Here is a 27,759-nt window from a genome sequence, read left to right on the forward strand (position 1 = left end):
TGTAATCTGTGTAGAATTATTCTCAATTTTATATTTAAAGTAACACTATCAGGACTATTAACCTTAAATTACTTCTGGTTATACTTCATTTCAAGATTTTTTAAAAATTTATTTGCTGGTAGAAGGGCAGAGGGGTATCATTGTGTATGATTTTCATTTACCTGCCTGATGTCGACTGCACAATGATTCATTTATTGCAAGTTTGGATGTGGGTGTTTCACTTTAAGAAAATCCAGTATAAAACATACGCCCTGGAGACAAGGGAAAAGGGTATGCAGTTACTCAATTAATACCCAATTCATATCTTTGAAATGCACCCTAAAGTATATCAGAAAGATCTGGTTCAGACACACACACATACACACAAATTAATTTTATATATACGCTCTGTAGGGTCATGGGTATTTCATAAAGTGAGAATATCACTGTGTAACAATAAATCAAATGTCTGGACATTGCACAAATTGGAAAGGGCACCGCTATTGTATCAAAGCTTTTGGAATCCTTCATAAACAAGCATCCTGACATCTTCCTCCCTTTTGCAGATGACCTCTCTCAACAGGAAGACAATGATCCCCCAAAAGAATATGATCCCGGGCAATTTGCAGGCCTTCTCCATGGATCTTCTCCAGCCTGTGAGTCCCCTGAAAATCCATTTCATCTTTATGGGAAAAGAGATGAACGTGAAGAAGGACAAGATGAAGTCAGTTTGGCAAATAGTCCTTTGCCTTTCAAGCAGTCTCCAATAGAAAATAACTCAGAACCTTTGGTAAAGAAAATTAAACCCAAAGTGGTTAGTAGAACAATTTTTCACAAAAAAACCAACCAACTCGAAAACCATACTATTGTTGGCACAAGAACAACTAGGGGTGGATCCCGGAATGGGGACCAGTGGATTGTGAACCCAGGGGGATTTGTGGAGAGAGCCTGTACCCTGGGGAGAATAAGGTCGTTGCCAAAAGCCCTGATCGACATGCATTTATCAAAAAATGTCTCTAAGTCAGATTCTGATCTCATTGCCTACCCTTCAAATGAGAAAACATCAAGAGTTAACTGGAGTGAATCTTCAACTGCTGAACCCAGTTCTAAAGGAAATTCTGAAAGAACACCATCCTTCACTTCTGAATGGGAAGAAGTAAGCTTTGTTCTTGTTATTCTTTATGTAAGGCTTTAGAGTCGAGGGAGGTTTGGGGAAGGATTTTCAGCTTTTTAAGTCTTTCAGAGGCAAAAAGAAATATTAACAAATACATACAGCTCCAAGTGGAAGGGAAGGGATCCGGGGGTAATACATGATAATTTCACAGTGAGGGTGAAAACAAACACAGTTCCACACATGTGGGGAAATCTATTGTTTCCATAGAAATTGGTATCAAGCAGAAGTAATAACTAGCTATGAGGTACAAGAGAATGTTCACATTATGTCCTACCAAGCACTGCAGCTGACAAATTGAGAAAAACCTTTGTATTTTTGCTGCTCTGCATCATTTTTCTGCTTGCTAAACTTTCTGTTAGCTCATCTCCCTTCTTAAAATATCGTATATTTTCAGAAGTACTCCTTATGATCTTAACCTTAATGGTAAACAGAATACCCCTGACTCTTCTCCAAGTACCATACAATAAACACAAATTACCTAATATTTCCCTTTTACAATTATCAGAGAGACATTAAAGAAAAAATGTGTTGGAGTCAAGTATCACCAATTTAAGCTCTACTTAAAGACAAAGTCTGTAATTTCATAGAATTACTCAGAAAGTAAATGTCTTGTAAGGTTATGAAATATCATCCTTTGTCCCAAGGAGGCTACATCATAAAATAATAAAGTTTGTTGCTTTTTCTTGAATTTCTACAAAGCATGGACCACATTGTCTCTTGGCTTTCATTCTAATATGTCACATTTTGTCTCTCAAAAGACTGTGCCAGTTGGATTAGGTTTTGAAGCACAATAGGTCACTATAGTATTCTGAGAAATAGAAATGGAAATGGTTCTGATATTGACATTCTGAATTGAGCTGTTTGGGAAAATCACTTATCTCTCTGCATCTGTTTCAGAGTGAACAAAATGGGACATTTAAGAAATGCTCATTGTCCTTTCTGAAACCTATCTTACTCAGGTTGCAAGAATCATGAGGAAGGAGATTAAACCATAAATGTCTAAAGCTTAGACAGTCGTATCTTCCTATGAATTCCATTCTAGTAGATTGATAGTTTGTTTGAGTCTATCCATTTCTTATATTTATTGACTCTGTGAATAACATCTGAAGTCCTTTTTGGAACAAGGCAGGTTTAATTAACATTTAACTTATCTCTTAGAATTAAGTTGTTTCTATGCCTAGATTCTTGTAACTGCATGCCACAGAATGGCTGTGGCTGATCAAACCATTTAGTAAGAACTTGGTTCCCATGGCCCTGCCCGCAAACCAAAACTTGCCCCTTCACCAGTCAGATGAGATGCATGTTCTCAGCTAGAAGAGAAAGGATGCTCAAGAGGACAGACGTTGTCACATGGACTCATCCTCAACCTCTCCCCCTCCTGAGTTTAAAGAATACACAATTCCTAACTTACTGATCCATGTAGGTCCAAACAAAGTTTATTTTAGGAAATACAAAGAAAAGGTAAGCTGATTTTGAGAGTTTAAGAAAGGGAAACATAATTAATATTTTTAAAAGTAATCAAAAGATGTTTGCTTCCCAATAAACCTTTCTCTGTCAGTCTCTTAATTATGGTATTGTAGCGGTAGTAATATCAAGAATATATGCTTCTGGCATTTGAAAGTTACTTTAAAATGCAATGCTAAAAGTGAATGTAATATTTCATTTATATGGTTTTGTTTCTTGCAGATTGACAAAATAATGAGTTCTATAGATGTTGGAATTAACAGTGGACTTAAAGAAATAAATGGTGAGACCACAAGTAAGAAAACCTCTCCTCTATGTTGTAATGAATAAATGTGTTCAAGAACTAGCTAGAAAATGATAGGAGTCTTTAGATAATTTCATGTTTTATCATAATAACAGGAGCTACAAATTATTTCCTTCCACTCGTATCAAACAACGGTGACCTCTGAACAACATCAATTATAAGTATGTTGATTTAGCAAATCGAGAGGTATTTTCCCATGTGCTATTTTACTATGCCAGTTAAAATTAATGGATTTTCAACTTTATGTAGAGCTAAGTATAAAGCACTTCAAAGTGTTTCAAATATGTTCTAAATGACTTAATATACTACTATTTCTCATTCAGTGAAATGTCTCATTTCATCCTGGCCAAAGTGACTAACAACTTCTCCCAAGTTTTAAGCTCCAGTATGGCAAGAACTATGTGTTACTCATCTTCATGTATTCCAGAATACCTAGCAGAGTGTCTCTCACAAAGTTTTGCAATTGCTATTTAATGTTTTACCCTCATGAAGTATTGTTTTCTCCATACAATTAAAGCTCCAAGTGGAAGGCCATTTGAAACTTTCTTTGAAGACTTTTTGCTTAATACCAACAGACGATGCCAAATAGCTAGACCTAAAAATAACAGTAATATTCATACAAAAGAAACTTCTTTTCTGGAACGAATCAAAAGACCTGCTCCATTTCTACCCTGCCACCAAGTAGTGGTGTAATTGGATTAGATAGGTCTATAAAATTTGGAGTGATAATTTCTAAGCTCTCAGGAGAACTCATGTTTAAATTAGTAGTGATAGTTAATGTTTCTGTAGAGATAATAAGAATAAGGTCTGTGAGAGAGAAGCCTCAATATGTCATAGGGCAAACAGTTACAGGACTTTGTGATACTTTTACTGGTCACCAGGGCCTTTTAAACAGCATTCCAAGTGACTCTTAAGCACAGGTAAGTTGGAAAATGGTTTTCTTATGGTGCATTGGGCCTGGGTGGATAAGAAGTAACATTGAAATCTAGCTTTCAGTCACTGAAGGGAATATTCAGGTCTAAATGAGACCCTTGTACAAGCACCTCACTCATTTCTGCTATGCTGGAACAAGAACTTAATTATTCTAATATGGCTGGGCCCCATGTTAATTGTGATAATTTTTTAAAAGGCTGAATATTTTTTTCTGAAATGCATATTTGTTTTAGATTTTAGAAACTAAAAAATTAAGAAAAAAGTATCAAAATTGTGTTCATATATTTGGTGATGCAAGTATGGTGTTAGCTCTGTGATAGTGTGTATAGCCAGGTCTCTCACACAAAAATGCTGATAAACATTGAAGACTTTTCTAGTATCCAAAGAACTAGCCTAGGAATGTATGTTGCCACATAGTCCTTTCAGACATGCTTACAGAATAATTTCAAGAAAGCTGTAGGAATGCAGAGTTTTGATTTATGTGACTATTGATTTTCTTATCAATAGTAAATTCCCCAATACTGAGAATATTCAAGCAGAGACCTAGTGCTTCTCTATCGGGAGACTTAGGTGACATTGAACATTACTCTAATGTTCTAAAATTCTTTAAGCAAGTAGTACCATAGAATTGTAAAAATATCATAAACATTATTATAATGAAAATAAGGGTAAATGTTAACAATGCCATTCAGGGAAAGCTGCCTTTGAAGGACATTTTAATGGTTAACAAATCCACAGATTAATTCCTTAATTCTGCTCTTTTCACCTCTCATACCGCCATCCTACCCACTACCTTTATTTACTATTTTTCTACAATGATAATGAAAATGGAAGTATAGACTCTGTCCCCAAAGCATCATTACTATAAACAAAGACTGGTGCTGTATGCGCCTTAATTCTCACCTCTCAATTACACACTAATTGTGCACTAAGTGATTCACCATAACATGTGGCATTCCCATTGGCTGTTAGGCCATTTGTGAATTACAGCTTTACTGGCTGCAGGCTTTTGCTTCTCAAAGCTAGATAAAACTAGAGAGGTGATGAACAACCCTATGGTGAAGTTGACATTCCACAAATAATGTGTTGGGTACAGAGTGTGGTTGGGAAATCACATGATGAAATAAAAAGTCAGACAGATGTGAATTCAAATCTCTGCTCTGCTTTGAATAGCTGCTTGATCTCAGGCAACTCACTCAGTTTTCTCATCGACAGAAATGGGGATATTAATATAGGATCATTGTGGAGACATGTGCAATGGCATATATGTAGAGTCTGACACATGTAGATGTGTATTAAATTTTAGCTCCCCCTTGCCCTACCATGAGGGAGACATTGTGTTTGACACTGTGGGCATACCAAGATAAACACACCAGCCCTTTCTGTAAGAACCTTGTGATGTCAACTAATCTCACAGTCTTCTTGTTAAATTTGCTGTATTCCTTGAAATTGTTGTGATGTGTCAGTTGGAATGCAGGTCATAACAAACCCAACAGTCAGTTGGTATCAGAGAAGGTAGTTACTAAAAGACAGCATAAAACTCCAGAGTACCCTGGCAAAACAAAAAAAAAACAGAAATATCTAAAATTTATTGATGTAAATGGTCTAAATTATTTTGAGGTCATATTCGTTTATAACATTGTATAAACTTCAGGTGTACATTATTATATTTCAGCTTCTGTATAGACTGCATTGCGTCCACCACCACTAGTCTAGTTTTTATCCGTCACCATATATATGTGCCCCTTCACCCCTTTCCCTGTCCCCTACCCTCATTCCTCTCTGGGAACCACCAATCTGTTCTCCATATCTATGTGTTTCTTTGCTTATCTTCCACATATGAGTGAAATCATACGGTATTTGTCTTTCTCTGTCTGACTTATTTTGCTTAGGGTATTATGCTAATTAGTGATATTGAACATCTTTTCATGTGTCTGTTATCCATCTGTATATCTTCTTTGGAAAAATGTCTGTTCATATCCTCTGCCCATTTTTTGATTGAGTTTTTCATTTTTTTGTTGTCAAGTTGTATGAGTTCTTTATATATTTTGGAAATTAACCCCTTGCCAAATATATGATTTGCAAATATTTTCTCCCAGTTAGTGGGTTGTCTTTTCATGTTGTTGATGGTTTCCTTTGCTGTGCAGAAGCTTTTCAGTGTGATGTAGTCTCATTTGTTTGCTTTTCCTTTTGTTTCCCTTGCCTGAGGAGACATGGCATTCAAAAAGATACTGCTAAGATGATGTCAAAGAGCATGCTGCCTATGTTCTCTTCAAGGAGTTTTATGGTTTCAGATTTTACATTCAAATCTTTAATCCATTTTGAGTTAATTTTTGTGTATGGTGTAAGATAATGGTCTACTTTCATTCTTTTCATGTGCCTGTCCAGTTTTCCCAACACCTAAATGGTCTAAATTATTTTTATGAAATGTGAATATCCTCTTTTTGCTTGACAGTGGGAAAGATGTACAATGAAATTAATGGGAGGTAATTTTAGAATGAGTGAGAGGAAATACTACTTTACCTAGCATGTCAGTCTCTAGACTCTTGCTTTGGAAGGCCACTGAGCCAAGCACTATTTCTGGTTTTAACAGAGCTGCATAGTTTTATGAGCATATATGATGATTGTTGCTAAAAACCTCAGAAGATGATTGAGAGAATAAAATCATAAGCAATGGGGATACATGAAGGATCAAGGATCAGCATTAAATTTTCCATGCTCTTGCCCATTTTGTTTCAAAGTTTTTGTTTGCCCTTCCCTTCACCTGCACATTTGCAATTTCAAGAATTCTGTAGACAAAATATTTATTGGATCAGGAGGAGATTTGGAATACTCTCATCTTCACTCCTATAAATATGAACCACTCAAAGTATGAGCAGTCTCTGTGAATCATCTAACTAGTTCCACTCATAGAAAGTACTCACCTCTTTTTTTTTTTTTCTAATTTCCTCAGCAATTACATGGTAGTTTGAAACTTATCCAGCAACCTCAATGGTCCAAGACTAAGATAGAAATAAAAGTAAATAAAATCTACTGAATTAATTTTAAGTCAGTCCCTTAGGTTCTCACTCAGAATAATATTAATGCATAATTTTCACAAGCATAACTTCTGGTTTCCCACTGGAAACCAGATTTAAATGCCAAACAAATTGGCACTGGCAGTAGCACTCATTATATTGAATACCTCACGTTATGTAGAACATCCTGTTCTTTGGTGATGCTGGGTATGTGATGTGATAGTACATTCTACATCATCATGTACTGCCATGTATAGGATTTTTTCAGAGAATGGGTTTTGAAGTTAGATAGACTTGGCTTCAGACCCCAACTTTGCAATTCACTGGCTTTGTGGGCCTCTTTGATGTCAGCTTCCTCACCTATAAATTCAGATTTTTAACAATTATTTCATAAGACTACTGCAAGATTAAATTATACACTGCACTACTATAGCCTAGAACGTACCAGGTGATCAATAAATATAAATTCTCTTGCCTTCTTATTCAAGTATGCATGACTTACCTTTCCAATTAGAGTGTTCGCGACATAGGAAGATACTTGGGAAATCTTGCTTATCTTTTTGATCAGTGAGGATTGTAGTTAAGAGATAACTACTCATATTCTAAATTGCTTTCATGTGGAATCTTTTTTGAAGTTTTATTTCTTAACCATTGTCTCCTTGTATCACAAGGAATCACTTTCAAATTAGGAAATTTACCACGTTCATTGGAACTACTTCAAATTGTCACACTTTCTAAGAATCAGGTTGATGATCTTGATGAGATTGAGGATCACTTAAGTAAAGTGGAGGCAGTAATTGGCTCCACAGGACTTGCTTATCATTACACAAGAGCAAATGTGCACAGTAATCAAGTGCCCAGGCTTTACAATACAGGGGCGGCAGATAATCTTATAAACACCATCATATTGCTAAACTGGCTTTAATAATCTGCTACACTAAACAGACTTCAGGTTTATGGACTATATTAGATTGATCTCAAGTACATGAATATAAAAAGTAGTATTTATTTAAAAAGTGTTTTTTAAGGCTGGGATTTTTTTCTTAGAAGTTAAATTGTGTTCAAAGAGAAATATTCTAGAGTCTTAATTTTTAAAAACCTACTTTTGCCAATATATGAATTCCATCAAAATTTTAATTATAAATGAAAGCTATTAAAATGAATTTGTAAAGGATTTTATCATGGACTACACTGTCTATATTGGATAGATAAAGCATAATTCTTAAGTCATTTGCTGGAAAATGCATAGCTCTGAAAGCAGTAGCTAACATTAATCCCATTTTGCTCCTCTTCCTCCAAGAGTCTGAGGGCCATGTTACAAAGTTCAGAGTCCCTCATAGCTGTAGAGATCCTCGGAAAATTTCTAGGAATTGAGGAACTCACTAAGGCAGGGTAAGTGTTTTCTCTCCTCCTGATCTAAGCTCCACCTTCTCCCTGGTCTACAGGAACAGAAAGAGCTCACATGGCCCTTTCCCCAAAGAGGATCTCTTTCTGGGTGGCTAGGGCAGACATCTCCACAGCTCCAGAACCTGCTTCTCCCTCATGTCTTGGTGCTTCCAGTCCCCTGATATTGGCTCGCGTAGCTCTAGATCTGCGTCAGGAGGTACTTTGCTACCGATGAACTGATAGCTGTCCTCCCACTGAGGTTGCTGATGGCAATATCATTCCTCAAACTCTAGGAGAACACTTTTAAAAAAATGTATTTACAATTTCCCAGAGTTACTCTATTAGAGACATGACAAAGAGGAAAGAAGCTGAAATGTATTCCATTGTTACTGTGTGTCAGATACTGTGCAATTTACTCCTGCAAACATTTTTGCATTCAGTTCTCAAAATAACTCGGTGAGGTATTATTATACCCATTTTATAGATGAAGAAAGGCTCAGAAAAGTTAAGTAACATGTTGAAGTCAACTGCTGCAAATGTAAGGTTTTCTTCCTTCCTGAAGTCCACACTCCTTTCAATAAAATATGCTGCCTGCACAGAACAACAGAAGCCAGCCCTTTGCTTCTTTCTCTTTAGCGCAAATCATACTCATATGCACTATAACGAGCCATCTGAGTGTGTTTAGGTGTAGAACCAACCACTTCCTCTTAGCAAAGCCTAAATATTGATATGCAAGACTTTAGCTCAGATCCCAAAGCACAAGCCACATGGTTATGTATTTAAATGAATCACAGCCCCGAATATCTTCTACCTCCCAAAAGTGAATGCATATGCTAATAATGACCTGGGTTTCACTTATTTTCAGAGAAAGAATTTTCCTTGCCTCCAGTAATATTCTTTTTCCTGTGAACTGTTAAATTGCACATAAAAGCCTCTCTGTGAAATGCTTTGCAACAGGCATAATTTATTTTTGATTTTTATTTCTTTCTACAGTGCTATATTTAATAGAACCAACTGGGGAAGGTGGTAGTAGAATGCGTTAGCACACAAGCACACTATTTGGTCTAAATCAAGAGAGGACTTATTTTTATTATTATTTTATATAACACTTCACCAAGTGATTTAGTTATTTTTTTTTTCAGATAGATTAAATCTAGGAAATCCCTTAGTAATAGAATAGCTGTGTAGAAATGTGAATTACACTAATCATTAGGCTAGCATGTGGTAACTAATCTTTATCAAAAGATAGTGTTTATTAATCAGCCAAACAACTGTGTTCTTAACACAATAGACGCTAAAATTTATTTAACACAATTCATTCCACGTAGCTGTTAAAAACTAAAATAACCTACATAATATAGATTTTGATCACTAGAATATGGTTGAGACTCTCTGGTTTTGAAATTACAAGTAATATTCATATGTGAAATTAGGTTTCTCTTAAGTATGAAACAGTTGAGTATTATTCTATGGCCTAATATTTGCCTGTGACGTATCAATAATTAGAACTAGTACACTGTTTTCAATTCAACAAAATATTTAACCTTCTAGAAGAGGCCTAGAGAAGTGAGCAAGTACAATCTTCCACTCGTACTGGAGTACGTTCCATAACATCTTTTGTCTATGATTAACCAACATCAACCAACATCTGCTTCCATATTTCCCATGATGATGAGCTCACTACTTCCAGAGAAAATATATTCTACCACTGGGAAGCTTAAATTTTTAAGAACTTATTTTTTTGAGTCAAAAATATGTCACCTACGTAGACATAGATTTGAATACCCATTCTAACAATTACTATCAGTGTAACCTTGAGAAAATCATTTCATCAGCCTAAGCCTCACTTCTTCATACGGTAAACAGCTATAACAAGCAATGTCTACCTCCCTCCAACATCATTGGGAAGATCTAATGAATTACTACATGAAAAAGTAGTTAGCTACATTGCTGGTACATAGTAGACAATAAGAGATGACATCTCCCTTCTTTGACTTCTCTTTTCCCTTCTATCCATTTTTCTCTTAAAAAAATTTCCAGAGAAACAAAGGATGGATAATGGCCCATTATTTCTAATATATATAAGTATCTTCAGGACATGGATGATATTTTTGATAGACTATACCCCTTGCACATTCAACATAAAGCTGGAAAACAGTTGCAAACAGTCTTCTTTGTAGATACTTTAAAAGTATTAGTTGAATAACTTCTATATAAATGTCAGTGCATTTTACAAAGTCCACCATTAACATCTTCATACTGGTAAGAGAGTAGGAGGTAAAAATGATTAGGAGTAATTTGAAATATAGATAATAGAGCTTTGTAAGTTATGGATCATCATAATGATTGCTTTTGGATACAAATATGTTTTCCTGAAATATAATGAAGAATTAAGTGATAAACATGGGCATGAGAAAATCTTTATAACTTACACTGGTTGTTTCTATGATACATTGTCCTGATAAAAAAAGGCTTCTCATCTCTTAGGATTTTTGATACTCAAGTGTAAACTTCTAGAGAGTTAGGAAATGAAATGTTTTATAAATTTACGAACAATAGTACCTAGCAATATCATTTATAGGAATGTATTCTAAAGAAGCAACAGCACAAGAGCAAAAAAATATGTATATAAAGATGTTCATTTCAGCATTGTTTATGATTATTTAAAAAACAGAATCAAACCAAATGACCAGTAATGGAAAATTTGTAAAATGAGTTACTGTAATTCCCTATGATGAAATGTTAAATATCTAATTAAAAATGATATTATATCTATATTTATTGCCATGTAAATATGGCCATAATATATTACTAAGTGAAAAAAGTAGATAACAAAGTAAATTATAAGCCTGTTTCTGAATACACGTGCATGAAAAAGATCTAGAAGGACGTATGCGAAAAGGTTAACTCTGGATATCTCTGGGTAAGATTATCAGTGATTTTTATTTTCTGCTCTCCTAAATTGCTTGAAATCTTTACAGTGAGTATACATTACTTTTGTTTTCATTGTCTATACCATTCAATAAAAAAAGTATATGCCAATTTGGTAAACAAATGTAGTAGTAAACAAATATATAATTTATACATAGACACATGTATACAAACACATATATATAAACATTCATATGTGAAACATAAAATGTTATAGCTATCAATGCTGTTAATTAAAGGCTTGCCAAATGAATACTATTAATGAATATGTGATTAAGTCTTTTTTATTAATTTTAAGCTAAAATGGGTGTGTTTCAATGGTTTCAGATAAGGGATTCATTTGACTTGTTTTTATTTTTACTTTTTATCTTACTGCAAAAACTATGTTAAAATAGCTACACAAATTTTTAAAATAACCATAACCCAACCCCTGATCAAAATGATTTTTTCTTTTGTCCATGGTTTGGTCTGTGTGCATATTCTAGTGACCTTCTAGTCCTTGTCTATGAGCACATTCAATTTCTACGTATTAATAATAATTTTACAGATGGAATTTTGCACTCTTCATTTTCAAATACCGTTTCACAAAATTCTGTTTTGTTACATTTTTTTCTTATTCTCTTGCTTTATCCCTCCTGTGAATAGCCAGTGTTAGCCTAGTGTGTATGCTTCCATTCTTTTCTCCAATTTCATGCAATCATAGATGGATGATAGATGAAAGATAGATAGATAGATAGATAGATAGATAGATAGATAGATAGATAGATAGATAGATAGATGATAGATAGACAGATAGATAGATAGATAGGTAGGTAGATGTTGTTTGTGTTTTAAAAACATGAAATCATGCTATATACATTTCTCTGCAACTTGTTCTTCTCATTTAACAATAAATCATAACTTTACCTTATTTTTATAATCAGTAAAGTAAATAACCTATGAAACAAAATTGCACTCATGAAGTTTACCCTTAGAGAGGAGAAGAGCTCTGACCTGATTCCTCCTCCCACCTCTGCACTAACTTGCCATGTGACTTGGAAGCAACACCTCACAATGAGCCTGAGTCTCCTAATGTGAAAATAAAAAGGTAGGACTAGATCTTTTCCAACTCTAAAGTTCTATGACTCATACTTTTATCTTTCATTTTATGGGTTGTGCTTTGGCAGAATGTCCTTCTTTAAAACTTTCCCCTTCTTAATTTCTCAAGAACAAATGACCAATAAATCTCAAGTATGCGTATTTAAACTAGGTTCTTCCAGGAATGTTGCCAGATCCTTGCTTTACCATGCTTTTTAAATCTATTAATGTAATAAATGCATAATTTAATTGATATATGTCTGTAAGATATATAAGTTCTTTGTTTTTACATGCAAAAGTGACTTTCTCCTAAGCATCTCAGCTCTTTTAATAACCCTTATCTTATGCTGATTTGTAGGAGACTTAAATGACTAGCTGAAATCATGTGCACGTTAGTTATATGAATGGGAATAAATGCAGAGTTTCTGATACTACACTTTGCTGCTTCTTGAATCCACTAAGGTTCTGTAAGACATTTTATGGCAAAAAAGTAGTTAGCATTTCAATAGTGTATGCTTTTCATTAGGTCACAGGTACTGACAAAGTGCTCACAATTAGCCACTGACTTGGCTTGACTAAACTGCCTGCCCACAGGTTCCTGAACTTTGGCTTGCCCCCAATTCTGAGCAAGCACTAAAATGTAGACTATCTGCCCTTAACAGTTCATTCTGAATCAGCTGACCACAGAGAGAAACATTTCCTATTATACCACCCAGGTCATGCTGTCTGCTGAGCTCCACCCACTTGCTGGATTTCCCCTCAAAGTTCCTTCTAGTCCCGCTTACCCATCCCTAAGAGAAAAACCTTTTTCTGTTTGACTTCGAGTTGCCTAGAAATCCTGAGGGAGGAGCATTCTCCCCACTGTAATAGTTTTTTAAGACTCTTCATTGCCTAAGTCTGGATTTGCTTTTATTTGACAGTACTAAAAATTTCTTAGGCCTTTTTTGGTTCACCTTTTAACTTCTCCGTCAGTTCTCTTTTCCTCTTTTAGTATTAATCAGATCATAAAAGGCATTTCCCTAGTGTTGTTCTTCAAAGACTATACTAACGGATTTTCTCTGTGTAGCCATTGTTTTGAAAAATGTGCGTGATTATGGGTGTGTATGTGTGTGTCATGTGGATTATATTCCTACAATAATCAGAATTGTATGTGTGACATAATTAAATATGTAAGATATATACAGATTGATTTCTGTATCAACCAAGAATTTAGAAAATTCCATCATTATTCCTTTGTATCACGCCAAATGTGCATAATCATAAAATGTAAGTGAAACACAAAGGCTTATTGTCTAACAAAAGTGTAACATATAATACTAAATACCTTATCACCTACTGCTGCTGACATATGAAATGCTTATGATAGTGACACTGAGCCTTAATTATAGGAATAAAGGAAAGATTTCCTTCTTTTTTTTTAAGGCGGAATAATATTCCCTTGTATGTATAGACCACATTTTCTTTATCCATTCATCCATCAATGGACGTTTAGGTTGTTTTCATATCTTAGCTATTGTGAGTAGTACAGTGAACGTGGGGATGCAGATATCTCTTTGAGATCCTGATTTCAATTCTTTTGGATATATACCCAGGGTGGGATAACTAGATCATATGATAGTTCTACTTGTAATTTCTTGAGGAAACTCCATACTTTTTTCCATAGCGGCTGCACCATTTGACATTACTACCAACAGTGTACAAGGTTCCAATTTCTCCACATCTTTGCCAACACTTCTTATCTTTTATTTTTTTGATAATAGTCATCCTGACAGGTGTGAGGTAAGATTTCATTGTGGTATTGATTTGCATTGCCCTGATGATAATTGATGTCGAGCATCTTTTCATATACCTGTTGGCCTAGGGGACATTATGCTCAGCGAAATCAGCCAATCACAGAAGGACAAATACTGCATGATTCCACTTATATGATATCTTAGTCCATTCAGGCTGCTCTAACAGAATACCATAGATTGGGTGGTTTATAAACAACAGCAATTTATTTCTCACACTTCTGGAGGCTGGGAAGTCCGAGATCAAGGTGCTGCAGATTCAGTGTCTGGTCAGAGCCCACTTCTTAATTTATAGAGAGCCATTTTGTTGCTCTGTCCTCACATGGCAGAAGTGGGTAAGGGAGCTCTCTGGGATCTCTTTTGTAAAGGCACTCCCATTCATGAGGGCTCTACCCTCATAACATAATCACCTTCCAAAGGCTCCACCTCCAAACATCGTCACATGAGATTAGATTTCAACATATGAATTTTGGAAGGGCACAAACATTCAGTCTATAGCATACGAGGTATCTAAAATAGTCAAGCTAATAGCAACAGAGAGTAGAATGGTGGTTGCCAGTGGCTGAGGGGAGAGGAAAATGGGGAGTTGCTGTTCAACAAGTATAAAATTTCAGTTATGCAAGATACGTAAGTTCCAGAGACCTGCTGTACAACATCGTGCCTATAATTACAATACTGTATTGTGCACTTAAAAATTTGTTAAGAGGGGGTAGATCTCATGTTAACTGTTCTTACCACAATAAAAAACAAAAAGAAAAAATAAAGGAAAGAAAATAGGACTCTATTACCCTATGCATTCACAACAAAAATTTCTTGTGTATGAGCTTCTCAAGCATTTAAATAAACCATTTGCACCTGGTATACTCTTGTTATTTTTTTTTTCAATGGAGTAAGTGCTCACATTCTTACTGGTATTACTTAGAGTGGGACTCTGTATATTTATACTCTGCCTATCTTCAAAAAAGACTTAAGAAGGCTGATAATAAAAGATATAATTACAGTAAAATAAAACCCCATGAAAACAATAGTAAAAGATATGAACCAGAAAGTTTAAAAGAGAAAAAGTTTTTTAAGGGAGAAAAAAAGAAAGAAAATATTGCAGAAAGCCTAAATTAAAGAAAATGACTGCAACTAAGCCTACAAGTTGGCTCTGAGCTTCTTGGCAACCAAGACAAAAGTGGGCTACAGAACTGTCATTATAAGGGAAATATTAACACGGCATGTAGACAAAGGAGCTCTTTCCTACCTTGAAACTGTAGAAGGAATTTTCCCCATGGGTCATTTTATAAAAGATATACAACTAGATTAGGAACAATGCTTTCATTAGAATGCAGGGGAAAGGAGGAGTTTCTGTCTATGATTTGAAAATAGCAAAGTGCGCAGTAATAGTGTAGTGCCTCTGTGAAGACCTTTCTATTGAGGACTTTTAGCTTTCTTCATGATATAAATAAGCATTGATTCTAAAATAGCAATGTAGTTTTCCCTTACCCTTTCAAAAAAAGCCTTCTTTATTTAACCTGTTCTATGTGTCAATGACTTGAGTACCAGGATTTCAGGGGTACTTAATAAAATTACAAGCGCTATCTAAATTTTACCTGACAGTGAGATTGGAGCTACTCATCATATATGAAAGAGTAGGAGATATGGTGCCAGAAGATGTAAGTTAGAGTCCCAGTTCCATCCCTTACTTGCTGTGTAAACTTGGACAAGTTGCTTCATCATTCTGAGCTTTCATTTCCTTATTCTTTAAAATGAGAATAATAATGCATTTCTTACTTCTGTTATAATTAAATGATATAATTCGTATGAAAGCATTTGTAAACTGTAAAGGTTTGTTGGTTGTTATTATGTTAGCTTTCCGGAAAGCTCTTTACTCTTAAATTAGAGGTCGTTGTGTTCATTTTTCTCTCTAAGCAATTAAATGCTGTTTATAAGCACTCATTAAAATAGTTGCTTTATATCCACATGTAGCCCATTCACACTTGGAAGGTTTCTAAAAAAAAAAAACAAAATAGGCTTTTCTGCTTGAAGCGACCAGTAAAATAGGTTTTTCTAGCTCATTTTTATATATTAAAGAAAAATGTGTTTACGAACAAAATAAATAAGGCCATTTTCCCCACTAATAAAAACAGTAACAGAGAGGAATTCCAGGAAAATGAACTAATATTGTATGTGTGCACATGCGCCGTTACAGCATTGTAACTTACAATCAAACTCTCCTCAACAGATTTGACGAAGAAGGCAGTTAATTATTTAAAAAATGATTATGCTCGGGCTGGCCCGGTGGCGTAGCGGTTAGGTCCACTCATTCCGCTTCTGTGGCCCAGGGTTCGCAGGTTTGGATCCCAGGTGCAGACCTACGCACTGCATATCAAGCCACACTGTGGCAGGCGTCCCACATATAAAGTAGAGGAAGATGGGCACAGATGTTAGCCCAGGGCCAATCTTCCTCAGCACGAAGAGAAGGATTGGCAATTGATGTTAGCTCGGGGCTCATCTTCCTCACAAAAAAAAAAAAGAAAAAAAAAAACGATTGTGCTAACAACTGGCTGGTTGAGTGTGTAGTACGGAGCTTAGAGAGCGTGAAGGCAGACAGGCCAGCTATTCTGCTGTCACAGTCATCTAGACCCAAGGGAGATGGACAACCTAGACTTGAGTAGTAGCTGTAGGAAAAGGGAAAGGAGTGTTTGTGAGAATGTCCATTATTTACTCCTATTGAACCCTTTCTGAGTCACCAATCACTTTGAGAGTCTGATGGAAACTATGAGGCTCTCGCAGGAAAAATGCAAATACATTTTAAAAGAAAATATTTTATTTTCAATCCCTCCCACGTATATATCTGTATGTATGTGTGTATAGATATGTGTATGCATACACACATCCATCTTGAGGGAGGAAAAAAATGCTGGTAGGCAAGGAAAATGTGAGCGTTAATGAAGAATTATCCATTTTTAAAAGATTTTCCAAACCCCCAAGAGTACTCCAGACTTTGGATTTCTGGAGTTGAAAGTTTTCGTACTCACAATTAGTGCTAAAAATATCACCAAAGTCTCTCAGAGAAAGATATAGAGCCTCTGTTCCATTCGGGAAGGTCTGAGCATGAGATCAACAACAGTTCATATCTTAAATAAACATCAGCTGTAGTCTAGATTTGGAAAAGGATTAAATGGAACATTTCAAATTATGAGATGTCAAATAAGAGAATTTTAGTGTGCTTAGGTTTGGGCTCTCTAATACAAATTTAAGTTAAGATGTATTTTATCTGCTCATGTATTCCTGAATCAAGTGTAGTTTAGTGCACATTTTTTGGTACAGCAATACACGGGCATGGCGATATACCAGGTTCATCCACATTCTTGTGTGCTAACAATGGTTTCCATAAACCTGTGTGACCCTTATATCCTGAATTTCTTTACTGTTTTACATGGATTGTCAGCTTTAAGATTCCAGACTGAAGAAAACTAAAAATATTCATCAATTTGACTTTTGTTTTTTTAATGCAGAAATATTTTCTCAGATGTTAATTTGATTTTTTAGTAATGTATTGATTCATGATTCACAAAGAAGAAAGTATAAAAAAATTGTACAGTATTCAGTGAAGAAAATCTCCCTGTAATACCTATTACCTCGGATACCCATTTTTCCTCCATATGTGCAACCACACTGTGTCAGGTATATCCTTCTAGGGATATTTAATCAAGATACGAGCAAATATAAATATGTATGTATATATTTTATTTTCCCCCTTTATCCCTCCCTTTTAAGCTATTTAACAAATAGTAGCATATTCTACATGCTGTTCTTCATCTTGCTTTTTTAACCCATTAATTTAAATTAATGGAGATCATTCCATAACAGAACATAGAGCACTTCCGGGTATTTAATTGTATGAATGTAGCACAATTTATTTAACTATCTCCCTATTTATGGGGATGCTTTCCAGTATGTTGTTATTATAAATAATGCTGCAATGAATAACCTTGTTTACACTTTACATGTGCAGGCATATATCTGATGGGTACATTCCCAAAAGTTAAATTGCTGGTTCAGGGTGCATTTGTATTTGTACTTTTGATACGTATTACCAAATTGCCTTTCTTAGGGTTTATAATGTTTTACCCTGTCACCAACAATATAAAGAAGTCTGTTATGTCCTGACCAATACAGCATGTTATCAAACTTTTGGACTTTTGCCTATGTAGCAGGTGAAAAATAGTATCTCTCTGTCTTTTCTTGTATTATGAGTGAAGTTGAGCTTCTTTTCATATGCTTAAGTTTCATTTATATTTACTTTTCTCTCTGAATCACCTGTTCATCTCCTTTGCCCATTTTGAGGATGGTGTTCCTCTATGTCTATTCATTTGAAGGAATTCTTTATTGTTAGACATACAGCCCCGTGTATGTGATATAAATTACGACCATCTTTCCCCAGTTTTTTATTTATCTTGTTACTTAACTTATAGTGATTTTCACCATGCAACAATTTTAAATTATTTTGTAATTGATTTAATCAAACTTTTTAAAAATTAATGGTTTCAAAGTTTTGTGTTTTATTAGAAAGCCCTCCCTCACTCCTAGATTATATGAGTCTTCCTAGAGTTTCTTCTAGTACTTTTATCATTTTGATTTTTCTATATTTGATCTGTATGTTATTTTCTCTTGTATGAAGAATGAGGTACAGATCAAACTTTATTTTTACAAATGACTACTCAATTGTCTTACATCATTTAATGAATTAATAGTCCATGTGGTCGTCGCTGATTTGAGACGGACATTTACTATATGCTTGATGTCCAATGATATTTTGTGGGTTTTTTAACTTTCTACTCTGTTCCCCTTATTTATCTGTATCTATTCACGTGTCAGCAGCACACTGTTTTAATCATTTACACTTTATAATGTTTCTCAATATCCATTTTCAGAGTTCATGTTTTCCTACCCATCAAATTCATGCTGGCACTCCAATACTTTAAAAATGAACACCACCCACCACCACTCTGTTTCTTCAAGGTTGGAGATGCCAAGTTTATCCTTGGAAGGCATGTGAATGACCCTAGTTCTGCAGACTCAGACATCAGCCAGAATTTTCTTTCCAGCTAATAGCAATGCTCAAAGACTGACTTCTTAGAGAGAGGCCTTTAAGGGTGGTAGAAGATCCCAGCAGATTCCCGGGGCCTTTAGAGACTGAGATGACTGATGTTCACCTGGAGCTTGATGGAAGTGAGGTGTCCTCTGCAGGGGTTGAGTTGACTGTCATTGTGAGAGGAATCTTTTTGTGTATTTTCTCACAGAAGTCTATAACTTGGAGCCTTTGTCCAGACTTCTCAAACCCCAACCAACCTCGAAGAGATGAACATATAGTGTAACTTCTCTGTAACAACTATAATTGATATTCTGCTTGAATCTGAGCTACACTTGTCACTCCCTACAATTCACTTCTTTCCTATCCCCTTGTTCTAAAGCAAAATCTTGTTTGTTGATGGGCAGCCAAGGGAGGGAAGACAAGGGGCTTCTTTTATTCTTCATTTCCACTTTTATATCATCACTATTCCTGACATCTAGAAACATTTGTTTCACAGTTGGATTCTATCTGCTGATTGTAGTGTCAAAGAAAAATTGCATTGGATGGAGTTAAATAGGCAAGGAAGACTTATTCAAGACTATTGCATTAGAGGAGAGAGATTGAACTCAACTCCCCTGAAACAAAGGGGGGAGAGTTTTTAAGTGCTGGGGTGAGCTAGTGGAAAAGTACTGAAGGGCAGTTATGGGGGAAGGTTGGTCACTGTGGTTAGGCCATCTGTGTTTGCTAATTGATGCTTATTGAACTTAGGCTCCTACTCTCTCACAGAGCCTGGCAGATAGGGGAGATATCTTTTTTGATGACTACATTTCAAAGGGATGTCTTCCAAGTCCTTGGGAAATACATTCCTGGGTTGTAAAGCCAGCAAAAGACTGGGAAAAGATTTATATCTCAAAGGGCAGAGAAATAATTTACAATTATAAGTTTTCTAAAATAAATGTTCTAAGAAAAGGGAGACCAAGGGCCTATAGTGAGGAAGAAACCTGTCTAAACTTAGTCAAGCTGAGGGGAACATTAACCTACAGTGAATCTATTCACTGGTAACTCATTCTGTAATTCATCTAGAGACTCATTCTGCCTGTAACCAGCAGATCTCTAATGGGGATTCTCTTCCTTGAGGGAATCATCCAATCACTCAGGACATTTCTGCATGGTGTGTTATATTCATCAACCACACTGAGTTAGAGGAATCACACTACTAAGTACAATGGTTTCATGTGATTTCATGTTTGTGAGTGTTTACATACATGGGCCAGAAAATGCCTCGGAGGTGTAGGAACTCACAGAACCTTTCACATGCCATGGTATTTTGCACCAGGTTTCACAGGACTCTTACTAACTCTTAATTTAAGAGAAATAATTAATTAACTTTTTAGGAGGCACTTAATATGAGCCAGGCACTGTTCTAAACACTTTAGTTATATTAACTCATGTAATCCTCACAAATACTCTATGAGGTAGTATTACCCCCATTTACAGACTATAAAACAGAGGAACAGAGAGCTTAAATAACTTGCCCAGGGTCATTTAAACAGTAGCAACGGGATTTAAACCTAGTCTGATTCTAGAACCCAAAGTCTTAACTTCTGTGTTGAACTGTCTTGCTTTCTAATCTTTCAAGGGTTTTGCCAGGGAGCTGGAGGCAGTATTTTCTTTTAGGAATTGTTCAGGGGGTGATATAATAGGACAAACTGCAAGATGCTGGAGCTTAACTGGCCTCCTTACTTCTGAGCCTGCAGGCAATGGGTCAGAACCAACTACTGCAGAGGCTCCCAGGCCTGAATACCATTGTGGTAGCCACTTAGCGGAGAGTCTCATAATAGTCTGTTCTGTGAATTAGTAATCAGATATTTTCCGTAAAACACTGTGAAATAATTCAGTAAAGACATCTAGGGAAATTAAAATAAGCCATTTTATTCCATAATAATTCAGAGGACTTAGGGAGAAATGTCTGTCAAGGTCAGGGAAATAGAAGAATCCCAGGAGAGAAAAGGTGAGAAAAATGATCTTTTAAAAAAATCCAAAAAGCAAAAGTAGAAAGAGCATCCTTTTTTTCTGAGCAGCTTTGAAGTGTTAATCTTAGCATCCTGATGTTAATATAGCTTCTGGAGCAGGATGGTAGGTAGTCCCTTCACCTCTCTGCAGTCTGTGTACCTGTGCCAGGACATGATCACTAAAGATTTTTTTTTCTTCTTCCCAATTGAGCCCTCATCTTTGGACCCTTGCCTTGTCACTGAGCTTGGGCAATAGTATATATAGGGGGAAAAATATACATTTGGTTTTGATTGAAGATCCATCACTCATTAGTTGAAGCATTTTGGGCAAGACACTTATCCACTCTGAGCCTCAGTTTTCTTACCTGTATAATGCGGATAACTCTTTCTAGAGTTGTTATAATGATTGGAGATAGTGTCTAAAAAAGTGCCACTTACACAGCAGTCACTCAACATTATGAATATTGGTATGCTTTGACACGCTTCCTCCAGTTATCTTTAGCTGAAGAGCTCAGAGCAAAGCAGGAAGAGATTGAAACCAGGGACCAGCTCTATCTTCTGGGGCTATGGAAACAGCTGTCTGTGGATTTTATGATGGTAGGTGATGAATAAAAAGGATCACGTAGGCAGGGAAATGAAAAGGCAACCTGAGGTTCAAGTCAGTTCTCAAGTCCAATGAAGCTGAGGAAACAATTTCCGTAAGTATTGGGGCCCAGCATTAGGGCAGGACTCCCTTCACCAGGGAGGAGGACTAGTAATTCCAAGGCAACTAGATTTCAAGAAAATTTAGCAGGTTCTCAGAATAGGTACTCAAAGAGGCCCCTTTATAAAATTGGCACATGTGGGTAGAATGAGTCATGTTGCTTAGGTAAAGGAGAGGATGAGAGAGACAGGACCATGAAAGTGGAGAAGCTGACATAACTTTTTTGGCTGCTATAACAGAGACCCAAAATAATAGTAGCTTAAACAAGATAAAAGTTTACTACTCTCTCACATTAATGTCTGGGTCAGTGGTCTAAGGTGATATGGCAGCTCTAACATGATCAGGGCCCCTGTTCCTTCTAGCCTGTTGTTCTGCCACCTTTAACACAAGCTTGAATAGCTTTCATCTTTGACCCAAGATAATGTCTCCAGCTTTCACTATCCCATCCACATTCCAAACAGTGGGCAGGGAAGAGGACTGCACCTTCATTTTAAGAGCTGGACCCAAGGGTGCACACTCACATTTCTTCTCACTTACCTTTGGCCAGAACTTAGTCACATGGCCACACCAAGCTGCAAAGGAAGCTAGATGTAGCCTTTGGCTGGGCAGCCGTCAGCCTACCAAAAATTCTATTGTTATTAATTAAAATTACAAAACAAGCAGTCTATACCATAGAGACTGAAACAGAAGTCCAGTTATGAAATCTTGGGACCCACGACGTTATGTCAGACCATGCCTTCTTCAAGGAGATAGGTCAGGGCCTGTCAGATACTGTATTTCCACTAGTATTTAGAGGAAACCTACTGGTCTCCACCAAGACTTTGGACTCCACCAAACCTCCTGGACTTTAGGGTATTTTTCTTACGTTGTTAAGCTAAGCTCATTTGTAAAATACGTGCTACTTTATTGAAACTACAAAATCAACCAGCAAAGAAAGCTACAGATTTTTTTAAAGAAATGTATATTTTTGACTTTCTAGTAAAAAAAGTAAAACTAAATGTTTACAAAGTCTTACCAAATGAAAGAAATGATGTAATAGAGCTTGCAGAATACCAATTACTAGTCACATTTTACAAATTTTACTGTCAGCGAGACCTAGTAACATGCCCCAGGGTCCCAGTGCTAGTAAGTGGTAAAACCAGAATTTAATCTCAAGGCTCTCTAATGCAATGGTATGAGTTATTTCCCATGGACGCTTAAGTATTTTTATAAGTTGCATCAGAGAAAAACATCAGTTTGACTATAACACCTGCTATTTTATCACTTAGAATTTTTATTTTATATTTACTAAAAGAGCTCTAATATACTTATTTAGGCATTCTTTAAAATCACATATTATTCTTGGGCATACATGAAAAGGAAAATATAAACAAAATTAATGGGTTCACATTTTTCCAAAACTTCCTCAGAGTCAAATCTGACTCTTCTGAGTAGACTCAGTTTTGACTCAGTCACTGAGATCCAAGTTTTTCCACACAGTTTTGTCCTCGGTGCCACTAAGAGGTTTGGTGATGAAGCATTTTCTAAAAGGACCTACAAAAGAACTAAAAGCTTGGGTTTTTAAGTTGGCTTTGCAATTATGTAGAGGTAGTCTACATTTCCTACCCATTTTGCAAATTTTGATGCTAGTGCATTTTGATGATTACACAGGTGAAGGCAATGGCGACTATGATGACTGCTGTTTGGCTAACAGTGGTTGTACAGCATCAACTGTAGTCCACATTCCAATTACAAGGATGTTAAAATGTAAAAAAAAATGCATCTTAGAATTGATGAAACAATATTTTGTTTGGTTCATTCACTGTATTGAAGGGGATGCTTTTGTGCTTGCAAATAGTTCTGCTCTCTTATTTTAGAGTTCCTTTCCCATTCTCTCTCTGCACACATATCCCTATCATGGATCTCCTCAAGGCTTAGAAAATCATTTCTTCATAGGTAGTTCAAAGGTAATCGTCATAAGACAAGTCTCAGTGGGATTTTCCCCACATCCCAATTAGCAAGTCTGACAAGAAGGTCTCTACTCTTCCCTGATGCAACTTTGCGAGTTGCCACAACTGTGATTTATAGGCCTCTGAGACAGACTGAAGGGAAGGTGAAAGGGAATTCAGGGCAGGTGAGTGATGTATCACAGCAAGGTTTGAAATACAGCAGTTTGAGCTGAGAGGGCAGCAAAAACAAGCAGCTGAAATGTCCTGCTGCCAGGCTGCCAGTGCCTCCTGGGAGCTCTATGCTGGGGAGAGAGAAACAGACTATGCAGATGCTGAAGTGGCGCCACAGCCGTCAGAAATCCTATTCGAGGAAGCAGGTCATTGGCAGGTGTAGCTGGCCTTTTGTGAAGCTGCAGGAGTGGGAAATGAACCTTGGAGAAGTGACAGAGAAGTAGCAGAAACTTCCATAGGACCTGCTGTGCAGTGCAAAGAGGGAACATGGGATGATGGGGAAAACAGATAGACTTGGAGCCAGACAGACCTGTTTGTGAATCCTGGCTCTGGCACTCACTCTCTCAGTGTGACTTTGGGCAGGGTGTTGATCTTGGAGCATTGTTTATTTGTCTTCCCTAAGAATGATATAGCCAGCATCAGTATGTCACCAGGAGGACTAGGGGTGTGAATGTGAAGTCATTTAGCAGTGTAGGCACTCAGGAAATCAAGCACATTAATTTTATTCAATGTCCTCTGCCTATAACAGGGAAGTGTCAAGGTACCTGAGTGCAGCACTTAGGCCCTGAAAGCATTGAGGAGACTCCAGAGCCCCCATTCCTTGAAAACTGGGAATTATCTTTGACCCTTCAAAATGATGAGTTTGTGTAAATTTTGTATTTGGCTTCCAAAGAAACCATCAATGCAGAGGCCACAGAAGTAAAAATCAATATTCATTCAACAAACATTTATCGAATGCCTCTTATGTGCTAGGCACTGGACTAGGCTCTGTAGATTGAACAAATATGAGCCAGACAAGAAAAAATATAAATGCCACCAAAAACCAGTGTTAGCAGAGGAAGGAGATAGTTCTCCCAACAGGCACCATCAGAGTAGGTTTGTGTAGGGAGGCAAGTGAGCTGTTGGAATTTGAAGCATAGCTAGGCTTTTGATTTATGAGTGAAGAAAACTGCACATATAAAGGCATGGAAAAGTATAGGAGATCGTTGGTTGGAAATTGAAATGTAGTTGGCCCTCTATATCCGTGGGTTCTGCATCTGTGGATTCAACCAACCATGGATTGAAAGGCCAAAGATAGTTGTGTCTGTAGGAACATGCACAGACTTTTTTTTTCTTGTCATTATTCCCTAGACAATACAGTATAACAACTATTTACATGGAATTTACATTGTATTAGGTATTATAAGTAATCTAGAGATGATTTAAAGTGTATGAGAGGATGTGCGTAAGTTATATGCAAATACTGTGCCATTTTATATAAGGGACTTGAGGATCCCTGGATTTTGGTATCTGTGGGAGTCCTGGAACCAATCCCTGTGGATACTAAGGGACGACTATAATAGGAAGGAAAGATGGAAATATAGGTTGAGCCAAACTGTGGCAAATCTTTCATTGCCAGGCTGCCTTTTTCGGGAAGTAGAGCTAGTGCAGGTTTCGTCATCAAAGCAGTGTTTGGAAGAAGTATTCTGGCAGCAGCATGGAAGAACTGTGGCTGCCCACGTGTGCAAATGCCACATTAGACAAAATCAGTATGCAGAACGTACTTTTTCCTTTTCTGTTTGCTTGTTTTTCCCTGTAGCATGATGCTCTGAATTGTATTTTATGGCAGATTGGATTGCCTAGGAACTACGGAGAAAGCCAGCACTCTGCCTTAGGCCTTCTTGGGAAGATGCGCACTGGTGTGAATATTTCTTGTCACTTCCCCAATAGGCTTGGGGTTTGCCTGGCAGAAAGAAACTGTCTGCCTGGGTTGCTAATCCCCCGGGAAAAGATGAATAACAAGGCAGACGATCTCCAGGTTTGCTCTGGCCCAAGGCAGTAATTCTGCCTCATTACCACTTCAATGGGCCAGTCAACAAAAATTAGCATGGCTTGCCCTCAGCTGGATGTCATCTGTACCACTTTGTTCTTGTATTTTACATAGCTAAAGAATCCAAAGGTGAGAATGATCAACTGGCAGGCAGAAATGAGGCGTCCGTTCTGGTTAGAATAAGATAGTCTCTCTCCTTTGAGGTGAACTTAATCCAGACGGGAACTCGTTCAACCACAAATGTTTCTAAGCACTCACTGTATGCAAAGGATCTTGAAGGGTGGAAGGAATCTAAGACAACTTTTCTGCCCTCAGGAAAATTAAGGCTTAATTTAGAAAAATGACGTGTACCTAAATAACAATGATACAAGAGAGTGTTTGACAAATTCCCATGGATTATACCTAATGGAGCTTTAGGAGTTCAGAGGAGCAAGACTTCACTCATTGATGATGCTCAATACAAAAGGAGGAAGATTATGGAGGAAAAAGAATTTTAAGCTTTGACTACTCATAGGAGGCAGTATAATAGATTTTACAGTCAGAATGACCTGGACACAGCTTTGCCATGCTAACATTGCTACCTGCAATGTGAACCTGGCAAGTTACTTAATTTCTCTGGCCTTCATCTATAAAATGGGGATAGCAGTCACCTACTTCGTGGGATTCATGTGAAGATTCTGTAGGGGAGGAAGAAATTTTCCTCGACACTTCTAGATTCTTATGGCTGGTCTAAGAATTAATTGGCATGAGACAGATTAACAGTGGAGAATCAAATTTAATTTCATACATAAGGGAACCCCACATACGTGAAAGATTCAGGAACAAAAAGATAAAATGAGGTATATATGCCATCTTGCGTTGAGGAATGGGATAGGGGCCTGAGGCTTCAGAGGGGAGGAGGGTAATTCACAGGACGACAAGAGGAGCAGATGTTCAGTAATTAGAGGTTTGCCCTGCCATACAGATAGGTCATAAAAATTTATTTCTCTTATTATGGGTAATTTAAGGGAGAGGTAAAAGTTTCTCTTTAGCCCACAGGGTCTCGATTGCCTTTAGCTCAAAATGGTCCGCACACCAAAGGGGCACATCTTGGGAAGGCCTATTCTCAACTCCTTCAATTCAAAGAAATAATGCGTGTAACGTGTTTACTTAATGAAGTGCTTGGCCTGTAGTAAATATTAAATTAACATGAATAGTTGTGGTTTTTTTACTGTTATTGGATAAAGTTCCACAAATAAGAGCAATTTATTCTAGAAACTAGAATCACAGACATATCAACTACTTAAGTGGTCCTTGAAAGTCCTGAGGGACCCATATGGTCCTGGGGGACCCAGATGCTGATGGATCCCCTGAGACTATCAGGATCTAACATTTTGAGGTTGTCCTATGCCTACTAGAATGTTCTACCACTAAACAGCTGTGTGGCCTCAGGCAGATCACATCCACGCAGTTTCTCAGGGCTTCAATTACTCATCTTTTACAATGAGGGGAAATAGGCCCTAAGACTCATAGGGGAGACTGTTACGGCTGGAAGGACTTTAGATCATCAAACCTAATCTTTTATTTGATAGATGAAGAAACTGAAAGCCAGATAATTTAAGCAATTAGTCTGTGACCTCCTGACTCCTAATTCATTTTTTTGTACATTGTTACTTCAGGGGCCAAGATTGAGGGACTGGGCTTCCTCTACCCAAACGTACCAGCCAGAAACTCATAATAACCCAGGTGGTAAGCATGATTTAAAATAATAAAGTTCTAAAGTCTATCCTCAGTTCTAAAAGGTACTAGGGCCGTGGATTGTGGAAAATCAAATATTCTTAAAGTGAAAAACAGTGGACATCTAGAAGGAGATTTTTTTTCTCCCCAGTGATATTTTATCAGTAAGGAATCTTATAAACCCATAGAGGTCAAGTGACTTGTCCAGAGTCACATGGCTAAGGAGTTGCAAAGCCATACTT

General features: G+C 36.8%; 1 protein-coding gene across 1 annotated transcript in view; it reads left to right on the plus strand.

Moving 5' to 3' along the window:
- LOC106803129 (ankyrin repeat and sterile alpha motif domain-containing protein 1B) overlaps positions 1–27,759 on the plus strand; it is a 762,921-nt gene that overhangs the window by 607,279 nt on the left and 127,883 nt on the right. The window contains exons 13-14 of the mRNA XM_087449060.1: positions 546–1,135; positions 2,840–2,900. Of these exons, the coding sequence (XP_087305186.1) occupies positions 546–1,135; positions 2,840–2,900 (651 nt within the window). The remainder of the gene's footprint in view (positions 1–545; positions 1,136–2,839; positions 2,901–27,759) is intronic.

Source organism: Ceratotherium simum, chromosome 25, assembly GCF_057802395.1.
Source record: "Ceratotherium simum simum isolate JZ-2026a chromosome 25, ASM5780239v1, whole genome shotgun sequence".
Taxonomy (NCBI): domain Eukaryota; kingdom Metazoa; phylum Chordata; class Mammalia; order Perissodactyla; family Rhinocerotidae; genus Ceratotherium; species Ceratotherium simum.